Source organism: Podarcis liolepis, assembly GCF_965112155.1.
Source record: "Podarcis liolepis genome assembly, chromosome: 6".
NCBI classification, from domain to species: domain Eukaryota; kingdom Metazoa; phylum Chordata; class Lepidosauria; order Squamata; family Lacertidae; genus Podarcis; species Podarcis liolepis.
In genome coordinates this window covers 22693609-22708596 of record NC_139559.1, presented here as the reverse complement: position 1 = coordinate 22708596, position 14988 = coordinate 22693609, and the positions used below count along the sequence as shown (strand labels likewise).

The 14988-nt window shown below is 45.1% G+C and overlaps 1 protein-coding gene and 1 long non-coding RNA gene across 2 annotated transcripts; one reads left to right on the top strand and one right to left on the bottom strand.

Moving 5' to 3' along the window:
* Positions 1-459: 459 nt before the first annotated feature.
* Positions 460-14075, bottom strand: R3HDML (R3H domain containing like). Its single transcript, XM_083508281.1, has 6 exons — positions 14043-14075; positions 13082-13429; positions 10065-10183; positions 7753-7855; positions 4218-4333; positions 460-2037 (listed from the first exon to the last, which is right to left on the bottom strand). The coding sequence occupies exons 2-6, from the start codon at positions 13340-13342 to the stop codon at positions 1905-1907; spliced, it is 732 nt and encodes a 243-aa protein (XP_083364407.1). The 5' UTR covers positions 13343-13429; positions 14043-14075; the 3' UTR covers positions 460-1904.
* Positions 4555-14106, top strand: LOC310709132. The gene is made up of 5 exons (XR_014527338.1): positions 4555-5510; positions 7076-7199; positions 7740-7987; positions 12554-12682; positions 13979-14106. It is a non-coding gene; the product is annotated as an uncharacterized lncRNA (long non-coding RNA).
* Positions 14107-14988: the final 882 nt, after the last annotated feature.

The window sequence follows — 14988 nt, the reverse complement described above, 5'->3', positions numbered from 1 at the left end:
AGCCCATTAGGTTTAGTCCCATTTTTTGTGTTTGATCTTGTCTATGCAACAGTTCTTTGGGGATTTAAAGAATGCAATTAAGTCCACCACTCCACATAGGACTTACTTTTTAAATACCCCTGACTATCATCGTTGCCATCCTCTGAACGCTTTCCATTTTGTCAATATCATTTTTGAAATACATTGCCCAGAACTGAATGAGAGTACTCCAGAACAAGTCTGACCAGTGCAGACTGAATTGGAACTATTATTTCTCCTGACTTGGAAACCGTGATTCCATTAGCAAAGCCTGCAATCCATTAGCCTTTTCCTTGCAGCCTCATTGCGCTGCTGACTCATGTTCAGCTTGTGATCATATGTCTTATGAATGAAGGTACCTTCTTTCAGCTAGTGTATAGGATTATTGAGCTACATTTTCAAATAAAGAAGAAATACGCAAGTGGTTTGGGAACCAAAGAATTTATTGCAGTCTGAAGAAGAAGAAGAAGAAGAAGAAGAAGAAGAAGAAGAAGACGACGACGACTTATGGAAGGATGAATGGGATGTTTACAGTAGAGATTTGAACATACAGAGAGATTTGAGCTCCCTGTTTTCTTAACCATCCCTACAAAGTGGGCCCAGAGTTATGCCAGCCCCATAGCTTTTATAGTAATGCCATCCCACTGATCGCTTTATGAGTTGTTTAAGAGAGTAACCAAAGCAAAAGGCTTTAGTCAACATTTGCTAAAGAAACTTTGACTATAGTAAATGCTTTGGGAGAAGGCAATTATCAAATTTAACAATTATGATGGTTACATAGACAGGGAAGATTTAATCAGGTATGAAAATATGCTAACAGGAGGAGGAATAAATTATGAGAGCATCACACTTGCTTTAGAACTAGTCAGGAAACTGGATGAGGGACGCTGTTAAAATAGTTCATGTGGTGCCTAAATCAGGGTGGAGGACCTGTGGCCCTCCTGATGTTGGACTAGCATTCCTGACCATTGGCCATTTTGGCCGGGGCTGATGGGAGTTTGATAACACGGAGGGTTGTGTGTGTGCTACAGGACCTAGATAGTGGTGAGTTGGGGTCAAAACCCACCTATTTTACCCAGTGTTAGAAACTGAGATATGAAAGCTAGGAGCTAAAGGGCACCTTAAACCTAGGTTATGGGTGCAACAATGGAATGTCTAGGCATACTTTTTTATAACGAGAATACAAAGCTGAAAATGAATGAACTGCAGCTAAAATATTATGTCCATTTTTCACATGGTCTAGTCCTCATCTGAAGACTGCAAAAAGAAAAGAAAGGAAGATAAAAGCCATACTTCCAGTCTTCTGAGAGTGGCTGGAAGTGGGGAGGCAGAAAAAGATCCTCCTTTCATTCCACTCTGCAGTTTTAATCTGAAATCTTAGGCGCTGTACTAATGAAATTCCCTCTCGCAAAATGTGCCTAGAACAGTGGGAGTTTCCAACACTGCTCTTACCTTGAAAATGTGCTGATTTGTTTTCTAGCTGCAAGGAACACTGAGAGAAGCAGCACCAGAGCAATTAGTTGTTTTGACATAACAAAAACTGAGAAGCCCTTGAAATGGGCTTCCATGTGGTGGGTACAATGTAAAACAAATATTGTAAGAACACACAAATACAGCAAAGTTTAAGAACCTCTTCCCTATAGAAAACTATTGCAAATGCAGGCCCTTTATATATATATAGATATACCTGTATATAGTCATGAGAAGAAATATACTTGAAACTTCTATGGGAGAGGTTCCAAATGAAAGGGAAAGAGCAGCAGCCAAAGACTTCATGTGCATAAATAATCAACTTATTTTACAATTTGCTGTACACGGTGCGACGCTTCTGCAGTTCTGTCATTTCCAGAGGATCTGTGCTGGCGCTCAGAGCACATATGCCTGGTTCAGAACCAGCTCACTTTATTGGATTTGAGTCCTGAGTAACACATGTTGTTGCTGCAGGTTCCTCCGTAACTAGGTGGGCAGGCTGAGCAAGGTCTCCCCATTTTGTAAGGTGCTTCTCCCACCCAGTTTCCCCTGGAAAGAGAAAAAGAGGCATGAGACATGTTTGTTTCCTTGCTGGACACTTGGATGTCACACGTCACTCTTAGTACACCCTCCCAAAGGGCTGCCTACCCACCATACACCCAGCTATCTATTATGTTCTTATGCTTGTTTCATTATTCAGTTGAATAAGAGTTACCTGATCTCTGAGGAGTCCACCTGCAGCTCATAAGAAGAGCCCTAATAGATCAGACCAAAAGTTCTCCTCATACAGCATTCTGTTCCTACAGTGGCCAGCCAGATGCCTCTAGGGACCCAAGCACCAAAGTGTTGAGGCTCTAGCCCTCTTCCTTTGTTGATGCCCACATTCAAAGAGGTAAACTGCCTCTGATTTTGGAGGTAGCATATAGCCATCATAACTAGTAGCCACCACTGATAGACCTCACTCAACAGTAATTTGTCCTATCTCCTTTTAAAGCCCTCTAACACAGTTAATACGGTAAGTTCCATAAATGAATTATGTCTCTGCATGAATCACTGATCTGCGCATGCCTAGAAGAGCAAGCCTGGATTAATAACTGAAGCAACAGAGGTCATGTCTGGGGGTAACTGAACCTGCTGCATTCAGGTAGGTAGCCGTGTTGGCCTGACGCAGTCGAAATAAATAAATAAATAAATAAATAAATAAATAAATAAATAAATAAATAAATAACTTGTCCAGAAGCACCTTAGAGACCAACTAAGTTTGTTCTGTGTATAAGCTTTCGTGTGCACATACACTTCTTCAGATACAGTCATACCTCGTGTTGCACGTTTTTGGGTTGTGCACCTTGCCAAACCAGGAAGTACTGGAAAGGGTTACTTCTGGGTCTCAGCACTTGCGCAGAAGCACCGAATCACAACCCGTGCATGCTCAGACATGGCGCTGCGGGTTGCGAATGCTGCGGGTTGCGAACATGCCTCCCGCACGGATCATGTTCGCAACCCGAGCGTCCACTGTACCAGAAGTCACCAGACCCTTATATATAGTGGGAGGGTGAGGTTTTTCTCAGAAGGGTAGTAGGAGATGGGTGATGGACTCAATGGGTATGGTAAACCTGTTGATCACTGTTAACAACCACAATTAGTCCTACAGGAAAAAGCAAGGGATAGTATGCAGATGACCAAGATCAGGGGTCGGTAAGGTTTACCTCGCCTGGGCCGGTTCACTCCATATGAGATCCCTCTGTGGGCTGGATCATGAGTGTGCACGGCCACAATTTATGGCACCTCAGCTTGCACAGACATAATTTCCGGCATCTGAGCATGCACAGATGTGATTTCCAGCACCGCAGAAGTGAGTCCCCATTCCGTGCTGCACTGGTTTAATGCAGCGTGCAGGGACTCGTCGAGTGGGCGGCTCAGTTCGGAGGATGCTTGGGGGCCAGTTAAACAACCCCCATGGGCCGCTTGTGGCCCATGGGCCTTAGGTTGCTTACCCCTGACCAAGATGAACCTGCTGCATGTCTGTATCAGGAACGGTGCAGACACACAGCAGCATTTACCCATGCGCAAGAGAGATTGACTTGAAGATAGCATAACAATAAATCAGGCAGAGATACTGTGATCAGCCAACTCTGGGGAAGGCAGCATTATCTAATTTCCTGTATCTGGTGCACAATTTGGAAATTTGGGCTTTAGGGTAAATTAATGTGCACGGTCATCTACCCAGCTATACCAAAGAACATACTATGTATCCCTCCTTGTATTGAAAGAATGCCTCAATGTCCTTTGGGAGGACATATTTTTTCAAAGAGGAGTGGCAAGGGGAGCGGCGATTCACCCTTTCTCCTCTGGCCAGCTCTTCCTATCCAATATTGCACCTCACGAATTGCTTCTACACATACCTCCTACCCCACCATTGGAACTCTCATGTGAAGTTTCAGTTTCTCTATACCAGAGATGGGGAGATTGTAGCCCTCCAGTTGTTGCTGGACTACAACTCCCATCATCTGTGACCAATGACCATGAGGGCTGGAGCTGTTGAGTGTTGGAGTCCAACAGCACCTGGAGAGCAACGCATTTGCCAGCCCTGCACTAGACAGTTCATCAGAAAATGTCCCGCAGTCCACCAGTGGACTTTCTGTACTAGGTAGCTTTCCAGCTTTCTGCCTCTACTCTGCCCCAAAGTTGCTGTGTTTTCCAGGATGAACCCCCTGCCCCAGTTTACTTACTTGATAGCATAATTGCACACTAAGTAGATTGCTCGGGGCCACGTGCTGCCCCACACATTGATGTTGGAGCACGTATGGAGGGCACAGCCAATTCGGTTGCTAGAAGCCCACACCATCTGTTTGAGACACAATAAACCAGTTATAAGAAAATGGCAAACCTGAAACCAGAATATTTGTCCTTGTTAGGGCACATCCATGACTATGGGATTTTGCCTTAAGTATATGAAGGCATGGGACGCGGGTGGTGCTGTGGGTTAAACCAGAGAGCCTAGGACTTGCCGATCAGAAGGTCATCGGTTCGTCGGTGGTTCAAATCCCCACGACGGGGTGAGCTCCCGTTGCTCGGTCCCAGCTCCTGCCAACCTAGCAGTTTGAAAGCACGTCAAAGTGCAAGTAGATAAATGGGTACCTCTCCAGCGGGAAGGTAAACGGCATTTCCGTGCACTGCTCTGGTTCGCCAGAAGTGGCTTAGTCATGCTGGCCACATGACCCGGAAACTCCCTCGGCCAGTAAAGCGAGATGAGCGCCGCAACCCCAGAGTCGTCCACGACTGGACCTAATGGTCAGGGGTCCCTTTACCTTTATATGAAGGCATGGTCTATCAATGGCTAAAAAAAATTAAGTGTCAGAGCTGCATGTGTGTCGCTCAGGCTTCCCTAGCCTGATGCCTTCCATATGTTTTAGACTACAGCTCCCATAAGCTCCATGCAAAACATCTGGAGGATGCAAAGGCTTGTGTAGCTGGACAGTCTGTAGCAGACAGCATTAAGAGAGAAAGAGTTAAAGACCACCCCAAACCAGGGTCCCCAGGGTCCCCTGCATCTTCAGGTTTCTTTTTGAAAGCCACCCACAAAATTGCTAATTGCATGAATGTAGATATAAAGCTGTCTTATACTGAATCAAAACATCTGTCCATCCACCTAAGTATTGTCCACACTGACAGCAGATCTCTAGGGTTTCAGACAGGGAATCCTTCCCAGCCCCAAAGCAGATGTGCAACCCCCAAGCAGCTGAATATAATTCTAAATTTTTTAAGAAGCAAGTGTTCTTTTTTTCCTTCTTCCTCTTCTTTCTAGTCTGCCTCCTGTCTCTTCACTGCCATTTCTCCAGACACAACACACTGGAAATGAGACAGATGAACCTTCAGGAAAATGGAGAAAAAGGTGTCTAGGAACCAGACAGACACCCAGACAAATATGTGGGGCTGGGTATTTCCAGAGACAAGAGCAGAACATTCTGGAGATGTGAGGAACACTGTTCATTATGGGTTGGAAATGCTTTGCCGCAGACCAGGTGGGAGAAGATGGTTTCCCACCTTGGCTGGCCACTCATACTTGGGGATGAGCAAATGAAGGGGGTGTATTCACCGAGGTGCCAGATGTTTCAGAAACATCTTGTCACCACAGAGATGACTCACTGCGAAGGAGGCAGGAAAGGGCTTTCCCTTTCCTTGAGGTGCTGTTTGTTCAACATCAGCTACTCTGTGAGAAGGATCAGGAGAATCAGGCAGACAGGCAAAGGAGATCTCAGAGCCCCAGGTGGACCATTCTCTCCATCACCCAGGGCCAACTAATATCAAGGGCCCCTCCAGACTGAAGGAAGTTTTCCTTCCTGGGTGTATTCTGCAACATGCCATTGATGCAATAAAAAGTACATTTAGTGGTGGATTTACATATGCTGGACTGTCTACAGATCATTCTGCTTTAGCAGTAGTTCTGTAGCATTTTTTTTCCAATGTTATCACATTACTGTGATCTGGAGGAGCACTCATGTACACGGGCAGACCTACAGTTGGGTGTCTCCTCTGCAGCCAGCAAAAGGTCTAGGTAACCACTGTTATCTTCTTCAGTGGGGTGGTTCAGTTGTGACAGATTGTCACAATTTTAAATATATATATATATACATTTCAGATTTTGAATAAAATTGCTGTACTGGGTTATTTCACATGTCAAAGTCAGTGGTGTGAATAAAAACTTCCTATGCCTTATAGTTTTCAAGTTATGGGATGGAAATCTCCAGCATGGAACCGCTGAACTATCAAGAAGTTCAGTTCTATCACTTGCAACCTGCCTCAAGTTAACAAGTTTTTATGTTACTGTATGTTAATTAACTTTTAAGAGGCCATGATGTTTGTGACATCATCGCCACTGGTTTGTGAATGGTCACTGTAATTACTTTATTTCCATTTAAACTTTAACACAATCGCCACAGTCTGAATTCTTGCATTACGTTTCTCTCACTGCTAATATTTTCATGTTTATATACCTGCAAACTTAGGATGGAAGTCTAGGCATCTGATGAAGTAAATTCCAGACCATGAAAACTTATGCTATAACAAATCTGTTTGGTTACAGTTTGCCCAGACTATGTTTTGCCCTTTGCGGAAAGGATTCAGGCACAGGCCAGAAATTTAGGTTTGCACAATTGAAGAGGATTAATTTGCACTGTAGCCTCAGTGGAACAGATCCAGGGAAAAGCACTGGAAAGTGTGAGGTGAAAAAATGATCAATAGACTATATGCAACCTGGGATGAATTCTCAGTCAGGACCAGACATAGTCTAACCTGCGCATAAACTTTGTGCAAGCAAACCAGGATAAATGCTCAATAAAACCCCAAGAAAGCCCTATATGGTGCAAATATATTCACTGTCATTTTTGGTTTTTTTTAAAAACAAAACAAAACATAAAAAACCTCACAGATACTTGTGGCTTGTTAGGGAATGACAGAGGCCATGAGATGTTAAGAAGGGTGCTCCTGATTCATGAAGAGAAGCTGTTTGTCTAAGTAACAGATCCTCATCATAGTGACTTAAAACATTCCATGTCCCTGTGTGGACGATTTCTTTTTCTTCTTCCAGCCATCTAGCTGAGCTGGAACTGAAAACCTTTCCTGTGCCGGCTGGGACAATGGAAAAAGCAGGCAATGCTTTCAGAGAAGAAGCTGAGGTTTAGACCGTACATTTGGATTGTTTGCAGACAGTGGTGAGTGGCAATATAAAGGACCAGGGTTGGCAACGATGGAGGTAGAAATACTTCTCTTTAGTATGAACCAGAACAGGGTTGGCAAACCTGCGACTCAGCTTCAACTCCCACCAGCCCCACGAAGTGTCTAGGGATTGTGGGAGTTGTGGTTTAACACCATCTGGAGGGCCAAAGGTTCACCACACCTGCCCTAGAGCATGGCTGAAGATGATCTCTTGGGAAGCTTCCTTGTTCCTGAACCTCTGCCCCATCCCTCTTGCTGAGATATGCACCATTATGTTGGTGCAGCACCACAGTTAAAAGCAGGGACCACATCAGGGTCCACATCAAATCTCTCCCACCAACTCTCTTGGTCTGCCTTAGGCAAAACGTTATCCTTCGTTCTCAGCTCACAAACCTTCAGCATTGGGGGAGGTGGAGATTGTTGGCCTCATTTAGGTTTGTTGAAACAAGGGATGTGAAGCATCTAAGGAAAGCGCTATTAAAAACAAATATGATTTGTTACCTGAGCAACAACCACTGTTTCTTTGTTTCTTACAGGAATATACTGTACCTGGGTATAATGGCTGCAGACAGGGCCGCTGCATTTGGAAGGGAAGGAGTAATGGTGCTTCTCATAGTACCAAGATTTCACAAGGTCCAAAGCTGAACGGTACCTATAGAGGGTCACACACAACGCAAATGTGAAGAAACCTGCCTATCCAAGCACAGATGCCCCAGGCCCAAACTATGTGATGCAGGAAGGTGAGGCGATGCCTCCAACCATCAAAGCTTCCCACCTCTTCCTGGTAAGCACAGAGTTGAAAAGGATGCATGACTGACCTGCTGGGAGCCTGAAGAACCCTGCCCTGCTTCTCCCCTCCTGGCTTGGGGCAGGGCCTGACAGGCTCCATAAAGGAGTGCTTCTACTGCTGCTGGGCAGAGAGGGCTCCATTTTTGTTTTTAAATTGCTTTTACAGTGGTACCTCGGGTTACATATGCTTCAGGCTACATATGCTTCAGGTTACATACGCTTCAGGTTACAGACTCCGCTAACCCAGAAATAGTACCTCGCGTTAAGAACTCTGCTTCAGGATGAGAACAGAAATTGTGCTCCGGCGGCGTGGCAGCAGCAGCAGGAGGCCCCATTAGTTAAAGTGGTGCTTCAGGTTAAGAACAGACCTCCAGAACGAATTACATACTTAACCTGAGGTACCACAGTATTTTTTCTATATGTCCTTTTAAATTGTGGTTGATTAATACTGTGTTCTTACTTTTAGATTTTATGATTTATGTGGAAATTGTTTTCCATTTGGTTGTGTACTTTTGTGATGTGTTTTATTTATTGTTTATGACTTTTGTTATGTTGGTAATCATGTAAATCTTGTCATGCTGTAAACCGCCTTGAGCATTGTTTTAACTATGGAAAGGCGTCATACAAATAAAATGATGATGAATGAATGATGAATGACAGAATCAAAGACGTGTAGAGTTGGAAGGGACCCCAAGTGTCATCTAGTCTAACCCCCTGCAATGCACATGTCAAACACGATGCCTTCTGAAGAAGTGTGCATGCACACAAAAGCTAATACCAAGAGCAAACTTAGTTGGTCTCTAAGGAGCTACTGGACATTTAGATAGATAGATAGATAGATAGATAGATAGATAGATGGATAGACTGCGTCAGACCAGCACAACTACCTACCTGAATCTAGAACGACGTATTTGTGTTAGTGTCTCCCCCCTCATTGCAAGAGACAGCCACTGAAGTGGGGGGAAAGGGCAGACGAAACCTAGGCATTGATGTTATATGACATGTATTTATCAAAAACACAGGGGGACACACAACACACTGGTGTGTCAAGTCATCTCTGGTAACATGTACCTTGGACCTAAATGACTTTTTTTTTACCACTGCTGTCAGAAAACAGCACTTCAATATGTATGATCAGTGTTGAGGGAAACTAGTGCAAAAAGGGTTTCCTAAAACTTGCCTTCCTTTACACACTCCCCATGCCTCCCTGAAATCCACTCTGGCAAGAGGAGAGGGGAGATCACTCTGTCAGGCAAGTAGAAATTATTTCACAGATGCAGCAACCTCCTTAGTGCTACACTGAATTCTACCCATAATATTTGAGTGAGATGGAGGCAATACTGAGGTTGATAGCATGCTTGCTTCCTTTGCAGTACACATGCCAATTTTTTACATTGTGCACTGTTTAAGGCAGTGTTTCCCAACCTTGGGCCTCCAGCTGTTTTCGAACTACAATTCCCATCATCCCTGACCACTGGTCTTGCTAGCTGAGGATTATGGGAGTTGTAGTCCAAAAAACAGCTGGAGGCCCAAGGTTGGGAAATGCTGGTTTAAGGTAAAGGTAAAGGGACCCCTGACCATTAGGTCCAGTCGTGGCCGACTCTTGGTTGCAGCACTCATCTCGCTTTATTGGCCAAGGGAGCCGGTGTACAGCTTTCAGGTCATGTGGCCAGCATGACTAAGCCGCTTCTGGCAAACCAGAGCAGCACACGGAAACGCCATTTACCTATTTATCTACTTGCATTTTGACGTGCTTTCGAACTGCTAGGTTGGCAGGAGCAGGGACCAAGCAACAGGAGCTCACCCCGTCGCGGGCATTCAAATCGCCAACCTTCTGATCAGCAAGTCCTAGGCTTTGTGGTTTAACCCACAGCGCCACTCGCGTCCGTTGTGCACTGTTTAGAAATCCCTTAAAACAAATATAGCCCACTTGATCCATGAAAAGAAGGGCAGGACAAAAGACTCTCTCAGCTGTTTAGAGGTATACTTGCAGTGGTGTTCATTTGTACAATCAGTGCAACATCTTTAATGCAACATCTATAGACCTAGCATTCCCAGAAGACACTGCTTACCTGCCCGAGTGAATGGCAAGGTTTTGACCAATGAATTTCATCAGTTGTGGAGGTCCATGGTCCCATATACACTGTTTTGCCCAGGCTTCTGCAGATCTGGCAAGCCTCTCATCCCACACCTAGTCGATATGAGGCAGGGGGGTGGGAGGGAGAAAGAACACACAACAGACAGTGAGTTACTGCTGCTCAAGGTAAAACAAAGTGCTCAGTCAATCTCTCAAACACTTAACAAGATATATGCCATACAAGCAAGAGAAATATCATAAGCATAAATGTTGTTCCTTGGAGATATAGTGTCATAGGCTAGTAGATTCAGAAATAGCAAGTCAAACAGCACAGCTTCATTTCAGACTAGGAAAGTACCTGCCTAACGGTACTTCATCTGAAAATCTTCCAGCACTTGGAAATCTAGCATGTCAGTCTGACATGCCCAACTTTCTGCCTGATATGCTTACTTTCCATGCTCAGGTGGTCTTCTCACATGGGGGAGCATTCAAATATGCTTAGCCTGTCGGTATTGTTGTTGTTTTAATTTGTGCACTTTCATAGACGTTCAAGGTAATTTGCAACCAGACAATGAAAACGAGTCAAAATAGGGTTTAAAAGAATACAAATAAACACCCTAGGCGAACTGTCTGAAGTCGTACAATGCTATTTGTGCACATGTCAGTTCTTAAGCGCTGCTTGAGTTGTCAGGTGGTCTGTTTAAATCAGCCCAATGAGGACATGGGAAAGGGGTCACGACTACAAGCCACACCCCCTGGCCATGCATGCCTGTGGCAGCAATACTGAGAAAGAGAGGCTATTCACAGAGATATCCTGGACACCAGGGGTTTAGAAATCATGGGGTTGCAGGAAATTGTAGACCCATTACTTTGGGGGAAGGAGGGTTCCAGCAGGGTCCCTAAGCAGAGGCATACCTAGGAGTTAGTGAAACTGGCTCCAGCAATCTGTCTCCAGTTATCTGTGTAAAGCAATGAGCTTAGACAAAGTGAAAGGGGATGAGAGACAGGAGAAATAGCAAGGTGGTGTGAAGGTAGATCGCTAGAGACCATGGAGTTGTGACTTATATGTCTGTGATGACGTGCCACTGCTCTCACAGCAAGATCAAATGTGGGAGAAGCTTCCCGTCCTTCTTGTACTGCAGGACAAAGGGGCAAGGGGTGCATTTTCTCTGCCCTTCCTTCTCTCCTTTCCCTCACTCCAGACGCTTCGATTACTTGGGATGCATAAAAGGTAGTAATTTCTAATGTGGCTATTGCTGGCACAGCTCCTTGCCAAGGCACCTTAGAGATGCCTCTGCCCCTCTATCAGCGTCCTATGCGCCTTCTCATGCACTAATTAGATTCAAGCGTGCTAGAGTTACATGGAGTTTATTTTTATTTATTTATTTATTTTATTGCATTTATATAACACCTTTGTCTTCCAAGGATCCCAAGGTGTTGTACATGGCTCTCCTCCTCGCAACAACCCTGTGAGGTAGGTTAGGCTTCGAGATGGTGACTGGCCCAAGGTCACCCAGTGATCTTCATGGCTGAGTGGGGATTCGAACCCCGCTCTCCCAGCTCCTAGTCAAACATTCTAACCGTTACGCCACACTGGGACCCTACACTGTGAACCAGGCTCCCAAAAAGTGGTGATATGCAAGTAGCTAAAGAATGAGCCTAATGCGGAATTAGAGGGATGTGGGTGGCACTGTGGGTTAAACCACAGAGCCTAGGACTTGCCGATCAGAAAGTCGGTGGTTCGAATCCCCGTTGACGGGGCGAGCTCCCGTTGCTCGGTCCCAGCTCCTGCCCACCCAGCAGTTCGAAAGCACGTCAAAGTGCAAGTAGATAAATAGGTACCGCTCCGGCAGGAAGGTAAACGGTGTTTCCGTGCGCTGCTCTGGTTCGCCAGAAGCAGCTTAGTCATGCTGGCCACATGACCCGGAAGCTGTCTGCCGGCTCCCTCGGCCAGTAAAGCGAGATGAGCGCCACAACCCCAGAGTCAGCCACGACTGGACCTAATGGTCAGGGGTCCCTTTATCTTTTTTTAATGCGGAATTATCTAAAACACTGAAGATTTTTCCCTCAGGCAGTATTGCAATTTTGGGCCGGAACTGTTGCTAAGGGCATTGCCAAGGACACTCTCTGGGCTATCTGAAGACTCTGCTCTCTGCTGCCTCCTTCCCTCCCCCTCCTTTTTCCAGAGAAGAGCTTGAAATGGGCTTCATTGAAAGGTAACTTGCTCTTACTTCAGTAAGGACCTTGATATTTTGAAACTGTGGGCTTTTCATTTCATTTCTCTGTGTTTATAAGTCTCCACCCTGTAACTTTAAAATAGAATGCCATTTGTAGGCTGCATTATTGGAACGCAGGAGGCTGCTTTACTGTGCTCTGTCAAAACAACAACAGCTTTTTCTCTGAGTGCGTGTGCCTTGCTCTCATCTCTCAGCGAGCTGTACTCTCTGCAAAGAAACCTTTTGCTTTCTCTATCATTGTCTTTAGGTGCTTGAACCTCAAAAAGACATAACCTCATCCTACATTCGCCGCTCTGCAGAACACCAAACAAAACACAATCAATAATCTAGTGTGTCGCTTTAAACAAATCCCTGTGGAAAAATTGCTCTGCTTGAGGTAAGTTCTTCCCAAATGCTTAGCTGCAAGGCAGCCCAACCACACTGCTTCTCTGACACTGTTGCTCCTTTCCTCCTCCTTCAAAGTATATGTGGTAGATTTTCAGAAATATGAATGACAAGGGAAAGGCCTTAGTTCATTGGTAGAGCATCTGATATGAATGCAGAAGGTCTGAAACACTGGAGATCCATTGCCAGTTGGGGTAGACAATACTGAGGTAGATGGACTAACTGTTTGACTGAGTATATAGCAGCTTTGTATGTTCCTGGAGCATTGAGGTGCCGGTGGATGTATAAGCATCAAAGGAACTAAACAGGTGCCATATTTACTTTGCATAACATCTCAGTGGTCATTGTTCCTTCCCACCCACCATCAGAAGCAAGCACAAAGGAAACTCACCATATATTCCATGTTAGACGCTGGTGGAGACACTTGTGCCCGCACTTGGTTGTGGTAGTCCAAAAGCGCGCTCATATCCCGGGGGGAAATATAACGTTTCCTGCGAGTCCTTGGTACACCCAGGCCAGATGTATGGCCTGCCTCAGTGCTACTGGTTGGGTAAAGGACCTCAGTAGTATTGGGCAGCATGTAGGAGCTGGATTTCTGCATCATCCAGAAGACCGAACCAGTAAAATATAAGTGCACATGCAAGAGAGTCATTTTAGGATTTGCACACTTTTCCCTTCTGAGTCTCTAGTTTTGATTTCGAAGGGCAATCAATATGGCAAATATTTTTCCTTCCGGCTTCTGTGTGTATACAAAGAAAAGGAAGAGACTCGGTTTTATTTGTTGCCTTTCCTTGGGGTTGGGGGTGGGGAGGAATGTCATCAGAGATGGAAAAGGCGATTGGAAAGACACCCAGAGAAAACTTTACTCAGAGCAGGAGTGAATGAGTTTAGCTAGGCTGCATTTATACAGAGCTAAATTTCTAAGACCAGATGTGAAATCTCCAGAGGTATTTTATTTATTGCTGGTGTTCTAGAAAAGAAAAGTCCTGTCCCCCCCATCTTTGCAGGAAAAAAATCCCATTCCAAACATATGCAGCGACCTGTCAGAGGGGTGCTAATTAGTACCATTTTCTTATGGTAGCTTCACCAACTTCCCAGAGTTTTTGCAGATATTCAGTCCATCAGGCACAGTTGTTGCAATAAGCAAGAAGAAACCAGTAATACATTAAAATAAAAAGTTGATTAAGGAAATCAAAAGGCTAAAGGATTCTTTCCCATTTGCTTCATTTCTGTTCAGAAAGAGGACAAAAATAAAAATAGCAAAGACTTTTTATTCTCTTTTTTTTAGTCCTAGAAAAGCCTTCTAAGATAGTCCTTAAAGAAGCTGAGATGACATTTCCCAGACTACATACCTTGAAGGCTGCGCCAAGAACAGCTGAGAATTCTTAGTTGCCGCTGCAGCAGTAAACTCAGAGACTGACCTTTGCAAGCAACCTGCTCTCAGGGACATGTGGCAGAGAGATTTAACACAACCAAGCCCAAAGAGTCTTTGATGGCAATCTGACGCAGAAATCCGCATCTGATCTCTTCCCTTCGGGAACATCCTCAAGTTTGAAAAGGGTCCAGCTGAGCAATTTATGGCCTTTCCCCTGTGTACACATGGCTCCGTCCGAGTGTCTCTGCTTGTTGTGAGCTTCGAGGTAGGGGAAGCTGTGAAGAGCAAGTAAATGGAAGCCTATGCCCTGAAAGTTGAGATCAGGTTTTCTCCAGGGGCAACATGCATTTAATTTAGGAGAATTTCTGCACTTTGGGGAAGTGACAAGGCTCATTCGGTGACAGAGTCTCAAGCATCTTCAGGTACAGCTGGGAGGGAACCCTGCTTGTAACGGCACTGCCATTCACTGCTGAGAATACTGAGCTAAATGGACCAATAGTATGACTCGTTATAAGGCAGCTCCCTGTGTCCCTAGGGTTGTTGTCCGACCTAATGCAGGAGAACGTGCATGTCTCCAGCAGTGGCAGGTGACACAGGACACCTGGTGTCTCAAATTTCAGAGGTGCCATGTGCGGCGCCAAAATCTGGCGCCCCTCCACCTTCCATTGGACTTCACAGTTGAGGCACCTGTTGCAGCACTCTAGAAGCTCCGCGACTGAACTAATTGCTTTCCCCTAGATCTGCACTTGGTCATCCCAGCAGTAGAGGTATTGCATTTCCTGGGATGGGGAAAGGCACTGATGCTGATCTTACCCTTCCTTCAAATGCTGCTGTTGCCACAATGTACATTGCCAGTGTTATGTATTGAAGTTCTCACCCTGGGCCAGCAGGGGGATACTGTAGATAGTTATGCAAATGAAGGA

Bases quoted from the DNA above. Each gene is read 5' to 3' on its own strand.
- R3HDML (XM_083508281.1), bottom strand. From the start codon at position 13,342: ATGACTCTCTTGCATGTGCACTTATATTTTACTGGTTCGGTCTTCTGG. The intron at 7,856-10,064 runs GTAAGCAGTGTC...GACCCTCTATAG, and splicing joins CTTGCCATTCACTCGGGCAG to GTACCGTTCAGCTTTGGACC. The intron at 4,334-7,752 runs GTACAGTATATT...TGTCTCAAACAG, and splicing joins TCTGCAGCCATTATACCCAG to ATGGTGTGGGCTTCTAGCAA.